The sequence below is a fragment of the Misgurnus anguillicaudatus genome, chromosome 25, assembly GCF_027580225.2.
Source record: "Misgurnus anguillicaudatus chromosome 25, ASM2758022v2, whole genome shotgun sequence".
Lineage (NCBI taxonomy): Eukaryota > Metazoa > Chordata > Actinopteri > Cypriniformes > Cobitidae > Misgurnus > Misgurnus anguillicaudatus.
Window position 1 is genome coordinate 23,801,738 of NC_073361.2, and position 14,080 is coordinate 23,815,817.

General features: G+C 37.1%; 1 protein-coding gene across 7 annotated transcripts in view; it reads right to left on the bottom strand.

The window, feature by feature from the left end:
* Window positions 1-14,080, bottom strand: part of tnikb (TRAF2 and NCK interacting kinase b) — a 71,577-nt gene that overhangs the window by 28,077 nt on the left and 29,420 nt on the right. For all 7 annotated transcript variants that reach the window (XM_073864016.1, XM_073864014.1, XM_073864015.1 and 4 more), the window contains 8 exons: window positions 9,457-9,567; window positions 9,273-9,367; window positions 6,487-6,613; window positions 4,598-4,652; window positions 4,441-4,519; window positions 3,322-3,500; window positions 1,612-1,675; window positions 1,334-1,532 (listed from right to left, as the gene is read on the bottom strand). In XM_073864016.1, the coding sequence (XP_073720117.1) occupies window positions 1,334-1,532; window positions 1,612-1,675; window positions 3,322-3,500; window positions 4,441-4,519; window positions 4,598-4,652; window positions 6,487-6,613; window positions 9,273-9,367; window positions 9,457-9,567 (909 nt within the window). The remainder of the gene's footprint in view (window positions 1-1,333; window positions 1,533-1,611; window positions 1,676-3,321; window positions 3,501-4,440; window positions 4,520-4,597; window positions 4,653-6,486; window positions 6,614-9,272; window positions 9,368-9,456; window positions 9,568-14,080) is intronic.

A 14,080-nucleotide genomic window follows, 5' to 3' on the forward strand; every position in this document is an offset into this window, starting at 1 on the left:
TGCATCATTCAAAAATGCGTCATAAAGATGAAATAACATATATAAGTCACAGTGGACTATACGTCACGTTTATTTAGAAAATTATTTCACAAATTATAAGCCGAAGAACAGACATTTAATCTGGAAAGGAAAGTTATTCAACTAAACAACAGCAGACAGAACATCAGGCTGAATAGATGTCTGTAGGTTAAAAGTAATATTATCAGTTATTTAAACGATAAACCATAGCATACAGAACTTACCTAGAAGGTTGAATAGTCTAAATTAACCGAACAAGCCAACTAGCGTGATGTTCGCATACTCGTCATTCCACATCACTGAATCCAGTAAATTACATAAATACAGAGGCAGCATATAGCCGACTCTCGCGGCTGTAGACGATAATGATGTCTCTTGCCTCATAAATGTAAAAATTTATTCATACTGACTTACAAGGCGCACCTGACATTAAAACGCAGCACCAGCCAAGTTATGAAAAAAAACGCGGCTTATAGTCCGAAAAATACGGTAACTTACAGGCTGTGAGTCCGAAACGAGAGGAATAATGATAATGTTGGTCTTTACTAGATTAACAATCCCAGAAAGTAAACTGTTGCCTACAATCCATGTGTTTGTTGTAGTCCAAGAAAAGAGATTAACATTGGAGATGATAACACATTGTTTATTTTGGGGTTTGTACCTTTTGCATATTGTTAATGTGTACTAATACACACCAAAGGAAATTTAAAAACGAGCATCGGACAATAGGTGCTCTTTAATTTTATCTACAGTTATTTTTTCGTTTTTATCTACATTTTTACTATAACAATAAACTATTTTGGTACGTTGTCTCAAAATCAATTAAAAAAAATTAACAATTGAGAATCACCGGTTTAACACACTAAAGCGTATAAAAAATATAAAGTTGTTTTTTACGTGTACGCGAACATCTGTGCACGGATCGAATGCACAGCTTTGTTAGTTTATTTGACTTTTATGTGTACACAGACATTTAACGAATGCGCGTTGCGACAAAATGCAATGCATCTCCTGGGCTACATACTACAATCTCCTGTAGGTGCATGCGCAACCTACGTGTATAAAAACCGGCGGTGCGTGTACAGTGCACACTTTCTATTCTGATAACGAAATTTCCATCACGCGCACTTTCTGTGGACCCTCGCGTATGCGTAAACACACAACTAGCTTAAAGCAACAAAGCACAAAAAGCTGCTTCTGTAAGCAATTATACCATCAATTATTAACGCGTTAATAATCACATGTCTGTTTTACACGCAGCTCATCCATTTATCATCCAGTCTTCTTTCACTTTAATATTCTCCCTCTCTCTCACCTCCTCCAGTCTTCTCCTTTGCTCCTTTTGCTCCTCGATTCGTTTCTGTCTCTCTGCCAAAAGTTGCCGCTTGTGTTCCTCATTCTGTTGCTGTTCTAGCTGTTGTCTCCTCAGTGCCTCGGAGCGCTCTTTATTGGCCAGTTGCAGGCGCAGGAAGTCCCGCCTCAGGGTCGACTCACCCGGGATGTTTATGATGGAGCTGTGAGGAAGACATGAGTTATCTGTTATATATGCCTTCAAAAAAACAAGCGTGTATGCAAGTTTACATGTCGATGTACCTCGGCTCTCCAATATCTCGCTCTTCTTCCTCCTCTTCACTTCCACTGTATTCGTATTCAGTCTCATCTGAAAGAAAGACGACCAGTGAGGAGCATGTACTTTAAATCAATCAAAGATTAAAAGATTATGGGGAACTTTCCCGGACAGAGTTTAGATTAATCCAGGACTAGGCCTTAGAGGCTGTTTACACTTGGCTTTAACATGCATTTTTGTTAATCGGATCACAAGTGGACGACGTTTACGCCAGGTGTAAACAGTGTTCAAAACGTTTTTAGCTCGTCCACTTTCAACCACATTCAGAGGTAGTCGAAAACACTTTCGATCGGATTGCTTTTGTAGTGTAAACGCACATGTGGTTGAATGTGAAAAACAATGAGACTAATACATGTTAATATATAAAGGTGTAACAATCAGTGTTGGGGGTAACGCATTACAAGTAACGTGCATTACATAATAATATTACTTTTCTGAAGTAACGAGTAAAGTAACGAATTACTTTTTAAATGTTCACATTAATATTTGAGTTACTTTTTTTAAAAAGTAATGCAAGTTACTTTTTTAGTTTAATAATTCGATTAAAAATCTGTACTTAATTAAACTAAACGTAGTCACATTATGCGCTCTATGCGTACACGCCTGTGTGGGAACAGTTTGAGTCAGAAACTGAGATGGCAGGCCAGAGCTCGACATTTTTGTGATGAAATATGCAATTTCTGAATGCAGAACTTTTCAGTCATAAACACCTGCAAGGCCTTAAAGAGACTCAGCCAAGAAAAAGTAACGCAAAAGTAACTAAAAAGTAACGTAAGCATTACTTTCCATGAAAAGTAACTAAGTAACGCAATTACTTTTTTGGGAGTAACTTAATATTGTAATGTATTACTTTTAAAAGTTACTTTCCCCAACACTGGTAACAATACAACAATATGGATCTATACATCGATTTTATGTCTAACAATCTGATGCATCAGTGCCACACGTAAAAAAAACGATTTGAGGTACCTTTATTTTGACACTCTCCACATCTTCATTCCTTGACGTCCATCTACGCATTTCCTCCAAAGCGCACATTTTTATATTAATTTATTTTTTAATTTAATAAATTTTTACTACGTGATTGTCACTATTACACATTTTGGCAAAAAATACTAAAAGACTTTGACTGTTACCATCATAAGCTTGAATTTATGTGCCATTTTGCCCCTCATTAAATTTTCTTTATTTAAAAAAAAAGTGTATTTTGTTAATGTTCCAATTGGGGCAGAGATTTTTAATTGCAATTTTAATTAAATGTTCATGTTATATATTTTGGTTGCATTTGTAAGTAAAAATGTAACTGCTTAACTAGGCACGCAAGATAAAAATATCGATAAATTAATCAAACCGGATCGTAATTGCATCGAAGAAACGCTCGATGTATCTGCAAAAATCACATTGCTGGCGGAGAAAATAGCGTTTGTATCGAATCTTAATTAACTTTTCAATTTACACCCCTATATATGTTGGTGCAAGATGTTTTTAGCTCCCATCTGGGACTGGGATAAGCCCTGTTCGGGAGAAAAGATGTCCTGTTTACGGTATTACGCCAATACGCTAAAAAACACTGACTCCAACAAGCTTCCAACCTACCACCTTTATTCTTCACAGGACATCAGCAGCAGAAACTGATCCTAAAACAGTAGATGCCTAAACAGAGATCTATCAAAACCCATCTCTCTCTCCCCTCTTCTTCTTGGTCCTGTCGATGTGATCTTTAAGCTGAATTCGGACCTGTCTCTCATTGGGGAGGTCTTTAATGAAGGGATGTTTCATGAGCTGTTCAGTACTGGGTCTCTGATTGTGATTCTTCAACAAACAGCTCTCAATAAACGACTGGAACTTTTTGGACCTGCAAAAGGACGATAGGTGTAGTTTTTTTTCAATCTGTATCAAGTCTACTGAATGCATCTTTATTGCTTTTACCTAAAGCAAATGCCACTGTATATGGCAAACAGTAGATGTTCTGTGAAGTCCAACTTTCCAAACGGATTTTCATGATATACTTTTTCTAAACCCTGCCACATAAACCCCTTGTTCTAGCTAAATATATCACTAATAGATAAGCAGGCCATCCTTCACTACATTTAGGCATCAGATTACATTTATGCATCCATCCAAAGTCACTTACAGTGCATTCAATGTATACATTTTATAAGTACGTCTTGGAATCAAACCCAACTTTTTGTGCTGCTAACGCAATGCTCTATAAAGTGAGCACAGCAACACCGTCTATCAAGGATCCATCAGGGTGGATTTATATTTAAACTATAATTGCAATGCTATAATACCAGGTGCTTTGATGTAGATGCTTTGCCTATTTATTTAACTTTGACTCTAGAAGGAAACCTCGAACTGCTCTCACACAGCAGCCAAGCCATAAATCTAAATCAGGCTGCAAAATGTCACATGCAGGTGCTATTTCGCAGCTTTATAAGCGATAGGTGCTGACTGAGCTCTGAAACACCATTTTAAGCAGGGTTAATCTCCCTTTTCACTGTTTTGCAAAGCTAAAACCACAATACATTGCACAACACACAATTTAAACTTAGCCTCAAATACAACATAATGGGCAGCCACCAAAATATGCATGTAATTTACCAAAATCTGATTAAGATGAAACAGATTTCCAGTGAATATATTTATTTAAGTGGCCAGACTAAAGGGTCTGATCTCTGATGACAAATTGATCTGCATTGGACAGCCATTGTCTGGTGCGCTAATATAACTGTATAATTATGAGGGATTGTGCCTTTATAAATAAATTACAATGAGGGATGTTTGACTCTCACCATTTCTTGGACTTGAGTCGGGGCGCTGGGTTTCTGGGTATGAGGAAGAGAGCACGCATGGGATGCATGTCACACAGTGCTAAGAGGAAAGATTAGCATTGGTCAATCACTGTGTTCATAAGTTTAATCGTGTGTTAAACATCGTAAGTGGACTTACGCGGGGCTCCTTCTGCCATTTCAATGGCCGTAATACCTAAAGACCACAGGTCGCTCTGTAACAAAATGAACAGAAGTTTATATAGTAATACAGTGGGGCAAAAAAGTATTTAGTCAACCACCAATTGTGCAAGTTCTCCCACTCAAAAAGATGAGAGAGGCCTGCAACCTTCATCACAGGCACACCTCAACCATGAGAGACAAAATGAGGAAAAAAATCCAGAAAATCACATTGTCTGATTCTTCAAGAATCCACCTGCAATTTATGGTGGAAAATAAGCACTTGGTCAACAACAAAAAAGCAAGATTTCTTTCTCTCACAGACCTGTAACTTCTTCTTTAAGAGGATCCTCTGTCCTCCACTTGTTACCTGTATTAATGGCACCTGTTTGAACTTGTTAGCAGTATAAAAGACACCTGTCCACAACCTAAAACAGTCAGAATGCAAACTCAACTATGGCCAAGACCAAAGAGCTGTCAAAGGACACCAGAAACAAAATTGTAGACCTGCACCAGGCTGGGAAGACTGAATCTGCAATAGGTAAGCAGCTTGGTGTGAAGAAATCAACTGTGAGAGCAATTATTAGAAAATGAAAGACATACAAGAACACTGATAATGTTCCTCGATCTGGGGCTCCACGCAAGATCTCATCCCGTAGGGTAAAAATTATCACCAGAATGGTGAGCAAAAATCCCAGAACCACATGGGGGAACCTAGTGAATGACCTGCAGAGAGCTGGGACCAAAGTAACAAAGGCTACCATCAGTAACACACTATGCAGCCAGGGACTCAATTCCTGCAGTGCCAGATGTGTCCACCTGCTTAAGCCAGTACATGTCCGGACCCGTCTGAAGTTTGCTAGAGAGCATTTGGATGATCCAGAAGAAGATTGGGAGAATGTCATATGGTCAGATGAAACCAAAACATAACTTTTAGGTAGGAACTCAACTTCTTGTGTTTGGAGGAGAAAGATGCTGAGTTGCATCCAAAGAACTCCATACCTACTGTGAAGCATGGGGGTGGAAACCTCATGCTTTGGGTCTGTTTTTCTGCAAAGGGACCAGGACAACTGATCCGAGTTAAGGAAAGAATGAATGGGGCCATGTATCGTGAGATTTTGACTCAAAACCTCCTTTCGTCAGCAAGGGCATTGAAGATGAAACGTGGCTGGATCTTTCAGTATGGCAGTGATCCCAAACATACCGCCCGGGCAAAGAAGGAGTGGTTTCGTAAGAATAATTTCAAGGTCCTGGAGTGGCCTAGCCAGTCTCCAGATCTCAACCCCATAGAAAATCTTTGGAGGGAGTTGAAAATCTGAGTTGCCCAGCGACAGCCCTAAAACATCACTGCTCTAGAGGAGATCTGCATGGAGGAATGGGCCAAACTACCAGCAACAATATGTAAAAACCTTGTGGAGACTTACAGAAAACGTTTGATCTCTGTCATTGCCAACAAAGGGTATATAACAAAGTATTGACATAAACTTTTGTTATTGACCAAATACTTATTTTTCACCATAATTTACAAACAAACCCTTAAAAAATCAGACAATGTGATTTTCTGGATTTTTTTTCTCATTTTGTCTCTCGTGGTTGACGTGTGCCTTTGACGGGAGTTGCAGGCCTCTCTCGTCTTTTTGGGTGTGAGGGCTTGGGCAGTTGGTGGCTGACTGAATGCTTTTTTGCCCCACTGTATAAAGCAAAGAACATTTTTTATTGGCATCTGTAATCCAGGTTCAATTCAAGTAAAAGTCAACAGCTTGTCAACAAATGCTATGGTGTGAGCTTAACTTGCACTGAACCCAGAACATTCATTTGAACCGAACGACAAAAGCAATCAGCAGTTGTGACAGGAAAAGTAACTGTGCAATTGAGCGACACTTGATATACCTTAAAGTCATAAGTGGCATCAGGGTTCTCATCACAGGCTATAACCTCTGGAGCCATCCAATATGGCGTGCCAATAAACGTGTTCCTTCTGCCAACGGTGCGGTCCAACTGTGCACTCACGCCGAAATCAACTGTTGAAAACACACACAGACCGGGATGACTTGGCTTTAATGCGTCTGCGTGCTGTAAGGAGTGAAGAGGTCTTTGATGAAGCGCACGCTGCCATCTGCCTCCGTGCCACTCTCCCCTCACCACCCGCAGGCATTGTCGTCATAGCAACCGACCCGAACCATCTCTCGAACTCAAAGAACTCATTGACAAGCCCTAATAACTACAAGCAGGACCGCAGGAGCCCTGACAAGTGCCACTTTGAAACTGTAGGTTTCTTGCTCCAAGCTACACTGCACAGAATATGTTGGGTAAGGTTTATTTGGGGTGCTGTCTCTTTAAGACCTAATGCATGCGGATCCAATATACTGAACTGTACTAACATTTAGGCTACTTTAAACATAACTGACTATATTTACAAAGATAATCGTGTCACTTTGAGAATTTTTAAGGGCAAGAAAATGTTAAAGGATTAAAAAAATCCAGCCAGATAATTTACTCACCACTATGTCATCCAAAATGTTGATGTTTTTCTTTGTTCAGTCAAGAAGAAAGCAATTTTTTGAGGAAAACATTCCAGGATTTTAATCATTTTAATGGACTTTAATGGACACCAACACGTAACAGTTTTAATGCAGTTTAAAATTGCGGTTTCAAAGGACTCTAAATGATCCCAAACAAGGCATAAGGGTCTTATCTAGCGAAACGATTGTTATTTTTGACTAGAAAAATAAAAAATATGCACTTTTGAACCGCAACTTCTCGTCTGTCTCCGGTCCTGTGATGTGCCAGCGCGACCTCACGTAATTGCATAGTGACAGAGCAAGGTCACGTGTTACATATATGAAACGCACATTTGTGGACCATTTTAAACAACAAACTGACACAAAGACATTAATTAGTATCATTCCACATACAACAACGTCGGAGCGGTCCTTTTTCTCCACACTTGTAAACATTGGGCCGTAGTTTCGCATTCGTCATCCGTGACCTCTTGACGTGATGACGTATTGCATGAGGTCGTGCTGGCGCATCACAGGACCGGAGATATATGAGAAGTTGTGGTTTAAAAGTGCATATTTTTATTTTTATTCTCAAAAATGACAATCGTTTCGCTAGATAAGACCCTTATGCCTCGTTTTGGATCGTTGGAGTGCTTTGAAACTGCAATTTTAAACTGCATTAAAACTGTTACGTGTTAGGGTCCATTAAAGTGAGAAAAATCCTAGAATGTTTTTTCTCAAAAACAAAGAACAAAGAAAGACATCAACATTTTGGATGACATGGTGGTGAGTAAATTATCTGGATTGTTTTTTAAGAAAATGGACTAATCCTTTAACTCTGTATTTTTGCAATGTCTGAACCATTTGCGCGTATACAAGATGTCTTGAGATACGGCTTTCCGGCTACTCAAACACAAATTTTATCAAACAGCGTGCGTGCGTCACGATTTTGATTTTAAATCGATCGAAATTAAGTCACAACCTCGAACTTTAAATAAAAAAAATGGAATCTTCGATGCAGCCACGGCCCCATGTCATGTCCAGTCGGCTTGCCAAGCGGGAAAAAATACACGTGTTGAGTGCTGCGAGTCAACTTCCTTCAACTTCGTTAACTACAGCCAGTTAAAAGATAGCATGACAGATGCAGGAGACACCACGCAAGCTGCTCTTTACATGGGAAACAAAAAAGCACGTGTCTCCTGCCTTCACAACTTCACAACAACTAATTTCAGCTGCTTAAGAGTTAAGAAAACAGCATTTAAACATGACTTATTGGGGTATAGTCTCACAATCTCATCTGACAGTAATCAAAGCGCATTTTTTTAGGTGCAAAGTACTAACAGGAATCTTCATCTGACAGGAAGTTTTGTTTTATCAGGTATGTGCGTTTACCATATTTTTCCACTGGCAGCATGACTAACATGGCAGGGCATCTCCCTAAAGTCTAAAATAAAAAATAAATAAAAAAGTTACAATCTAGGATCAAATCGTGACCTCAGAATCGAAAATTTTTTATCAAATTAAGGATTTGGAGAATTGTGACACCCCTAGAGGAGTAGCGAGTTGTCATTCGTTTTACAATGTCTTTTATTGAATATTTAAATTGGCAAAGCCTCAAAACACATGCAAATGATGAACTTATGTGACTGTGCCAAAGTTGGACAAAAATTCTTGTATATTCTAGTTTCTTAATCACAGTATTGTCTTAATCGAGTTAATATTGAATTATTGTTGTCCATGTAAATGTACTGATTTGTCTACTTGGAAGAAATGCACATTACTGGAAAAGCTACACTATTTAAAAAAAAGCTGAGACATTGTCACACGAGTGGAAAAACATAGTTCAGATTTTAGTATCTCTACTTTTAGTTACTCATTTCTCCCTTACTAAAAAGGCCAGCTTACACCAACATGACTTTCAGGCCAGTTAGCTAAATGCCGTTTAGTGCTTGTTTGATGCTAATCTACCATCCCAGCCATGTCCATGGCCAGACCAAAATAACCCCTACAAGTATCAGTTGATCAAGGTAATCGGTTTCTGGTTAAACTAGTTAAGAAGCCTTGTGGGTACACCAGCATCCTATGCAAGTCAAAACTAATTCAAAACACGAGCTTCTAAAATTATACCGTTATGACAATAAAATTTTTGATTTATATCAGTCAAAGGATGTGAACTCAACTAGTTTAACCTCCGCATTTTCGGTGAGCAAAACGTTCTGACCTTTGATATCACGGTGGATGACCTTATGCTGATGCAAATGGGTCAGGCCCTATCAGAAACAGATCATTCAATGGTTATGCTCATCAATGATGCTAAAATAACATCATCTCATGACCTCTATCACACACATATACTCACCCTGAGGATCTCTCTGCAGATGTATGCTGTCCACTCTTCCTTCAGAGAGTTCCCTTTTGTGTTTTTGATCAGGTCTGTCACTGAACCAGCACCACAAAACTCCATCACCAACTATAGAGACATACAGGAAACTGAATCAAGAACATGCATGATGAAAATGTCCTTTCACTTAGCAGATATCTCAGCAGTAGCTTCTCAACTTGCATATGAAGTGGACCTGCTCTCACAATGAGTGCAAATCGATTATTTGCTGGTTTAAAGAATTGTGACATAGAATCAATTTAAAAGGTCAGAATTATATTTTAGTTTGTTGACACAATGCATAATGAGATTGTCTTGTAAATATTTGGCCAAAACAGGAACTATATTTTATGGCGTAATAGCACTTATGGGAGTACTTCAACTCGGCGCAGTAACACCCTCCCTCTCCCATTATGAGAGGGAGAAGGGGAGCGGACTTTTCAGGCGAGTCGAAGTACTCCCAAAAGTGCTATTACGCCATAAAATATAGTTCCTCTTTTAAATCCGCTTAGAAAAGCGCTACGTTTTATTTTGTACCACCAAACTTGCTCGTATAACTACTCGTCTTAAATAGGAAAAACGTTGATGTGTTTGGTCACTTCTAACTTTATCTCTAAATGGTACCATTGAATGAATGGGGCTAAGCTAAATGCTATCGAAGTGTCGCAGCGCGCTCCAGCGCTTACGTGCACGCACACAGATGATAGAGGGATGTATCAACAATTCTTAGTTAAGGTAATAACATATTTTAATATTGAAAATGAGTAGACTATTCCTTTAACTTTTTGCCCGCCTGCGTTTTTAAAAAAGTTGCCAGCCAGTGCCAGCATTTTAAATATATCTGTTATGAAATCAACACATTTCTGACACAGAAAGCAGGCTACTATCACTTTAAGACCCAAGGAAAAGGAAAATTTTTCCGTGCATTTGGATTCCGTCAGTGTTATCCGCATTGCGAAAATCATAGGGCTCTACTAATAAATTAATAACTTGCATCATCTTACTTTACTCCTTCAAATCTAACTGACACTGTGATTGTAAACCAAGAGCGGGTACCGCATCCGGAAATGCTCAGTGGAACATTACGCACAGTGTGTAAACATTAACAATCACTTTATCGAGCTGTCGTTATTGTTTTAACAGAAAACTTTATGCTGGAAAAATGATCGTTATTGAATTATCGCCCAGCACTAGTTTAATGCCTTCCAGAAAATGTTCTTCTTTAAATATATAAACATACAATATATCAAATGAAAGTTATCTCATATATGGATAGGTTTCTTTAAAAACACAAAATTTTGAGCAAAAAGCTGAGAATTCTATTGTTTTGTGAAGGACTTTTGATAGAGATCAGATTCAAAGCGATCCTCAAAAACATACACGAACATACAGCTGTTTTCCCTAGGTCAATACATCCAGGTTTTATAAGTTGCGGAAGAGAGGTATTGCAGATCGCCTGAAAAACTCGTCATTGGCAGGGAAGCTTTTTTTCTTAATTTACGAGTTAATTCGTCAATGGCGGGGAAAACAGTTAAGAATTTAACATTGGAAAACTCAGTAGCTTTTTAACCTTAACATACGGCATAGCACCTGAATAATTCAAGGTAAGGATGCATACAATTAATCACGATTAATCTATAGCAGAATAAAAGTTTTTGTTTACATCATGTGTGTGTGTGAACTGTGTTTAATAACTTTGTATAGATAAATGCACACACATGCATGTATACATTTAAGAAATGTTTACATGTGTACATACATTTGTATATTTATGTATCATTTATATTGTTACGTGGGTCAAAGACGAAAAGGGGGTTTAAAGCATAAAAAAAATAAAAGTGTAAAAGAGCTTTAAATTTAGTCTTTTTCACATACATTAGAATATGTCCTGTTTAACTTTATGTTTTTCTGAGCAAAAAATAATTACTACCATACATTTTTACTGGGATTTTACAGAAGACACCAACTAAAATGTCATTCAGTGTAACAATATTTTTATGCAAAAAAATATAATCAGACATTTTTAGAAAAACTATTATTTGATGACACATTACAAGACTCTATTTATAGATCACAGTGCAGACACCAAATACTAACTATTTGTCATATTAAAGCATTTTACATCGCCAATATCCTTTAAACCATTAGGTTTTACCCATTTGTCAGCAAGAAGTTTTTGTAAGGAAGTGAAAATCAATTCAAATCAAATAAAATTTTTGTAGGATCACACATTATTTTACATATTTTAATAAGTACAGCTCAGAATAAGTATATTGTTTCATTTCTACATAAATATATCTGTTACACCGAATGACCATGGTTTGTTACACTGAATGACATTTTGACAAAAGTGTCATTGTTTCCATTATTGCAATGTTTTGAATATTATTCTGTATCATTTTATTCCTAAACAAATCACAGAAGTAGATGCTGAAATTAATAATCATTTTATTCCACAATACATATCATATTCGTAAAAATGAACTGAACAGGTGGTAATACTGTATAATAAGATCCAGAACTGCCCTTATACGTTTAGCTTCAGCCCTGTGTTTTCTTTGATTTTCCCGCCATTGCTTTCGCCTCTTCTCAGCTGCAGCATCTGATAAATTCCTGATTGACAGGTGATCAGGATTTGCAGCCAAGGCAGCTTGCTTTCTTCTCTGGTTGCTGAAATACAGATTCCATGTAATTATTGACATAAAATTATTGACATAGATCTATATAAAACGTGTTATTAATTAAAAATACTTTCTGTTTGGCAACATAAATGACATGTTATCAGGATTTGTATTATGGGCGGAGAATCCCCTCACTGGCCTCTCTTAAAGGGATAGTTCACCCAAAAACGAAAACTCTGCCATCATCCACTCACTCCCGTGTTGTTTCAAACCCGCATAAATGGAAGGAAGACATTTTGAGAAACGCCCGCAACCAAACCTTCCGCGGTCCCCATACTATGATACTAAAAATAATACTATGGAAGTAAATGGGGTCCACGAACGGCTTGGCCACAAACATTACTCAAAATATCTTCCTTTGTTTTTATCAGAACAAAAAAATTCATACAGGTTTTTACCAACATGAGAGTGAGTGAATAATGACCAAATTTTCATTTTGGGTGAACTATCCCTTTAACTTGTGGTATAGGTAGGGTGGAATCTCTATCTAAAAACAGCAGTAAACTATTATTCTGTAGGGCTAGGCTTCGACACAAAGTTCACGGTTTGATTCAATTTCAAATCAATTTGATATTGATTAACATCATCTGAAAACAGCATAGACTGAAAGATCGATTATTGTGATTTACAAATCACTATAGTTTCTTCAAAATTAGAATTGATTAAAATCGAGAAATCTATCTTTTTAAACCCAGCCCTATTATTTTTACATTGCAATCCTCAATACCTTTCTTGTCTCCTTGCTAAATGCATTGCCCTAACTACTGGGTCTGCATTAACTTTCTGCCTGTGCCTAGAAACTTTTTGTTTGTGGGCATCTAAAAGAAATCAGTACCAAAACGACAAAAATACATTAAAACATTAATATTGATAAAGTTTGATATATTTTTTGTGCTAAACATCCCTCATTTATCTGAAATAGAAATAAAATGCTAAAAATGTTATCTAAACAGTGACACTATCATTCAGTGTAATGGATGACACTGTGGTGTAACATACAATTTGCATTACACCGAATGACAAAACATTACCCTGAATGACGAAACTTTTACTTAAGCTAATATTAGAAGTTAACAACTAGATAACTATATCAAACAGTGAACTTGACCAGAAAGGTTTATCATCATTATTCACAACATCTACTTTTTTTTCAAAAAATCTAACAATAAAAGTGTTTTTTTGCATTTCACTGAATGACAGTCATTTTTGTAACTCAAGATACCACACTATGAAAAGGTGAAATTATCAAATAATTAAGGGCAATAAACTTACCTTGCTGAATCACCAGATGGTCTTCAGGGGGTCTTTTGATGATGTCACAGACTGCTTGATGAGTATTGTTTGTGTATTTAATTTCAAAATGGTTTCCTGATCCCATTACACTGAATGACCTCTGACAAATTGCATATTCGGGACAAAAGTCCCCTAGTTGTTTCAATATTTAACGAAAAAAATAACACATAGTCCTATTAATATAAAACAGCCAACACTTATGTGAACATGCCAAGGAAGCAAATTTTTTTTTAACATGGTATTTTATACGTTTATTTAAAAATCTATTAGTAAAATCATAGTCCGGACCATTACGCTGAATGACGATTTTACACTTTGGAGCATTATTAAACTCATATTTGGTCATTGTATTTTCACAAAAGTTATTTGAAACATAAAAGTAGACATTTTACTTGCATTTTATATGGTTTTTTTTGTATGTAAAATCACTTTTGTAAATTATATTTGATGCGGACACCAAAATGGTGACGTCTCGTCTTTGACCCACATGCATGTGTATATACATAATTATTATACAAAGTTTACACACATAAATGATGTGAACAAAAACTTTTATTCTAATAGATTAATCGTGATTAATCGTTTTGCGTCCCTAATTCAATGTAAGGAAACTCTAAATGTATGAAGCA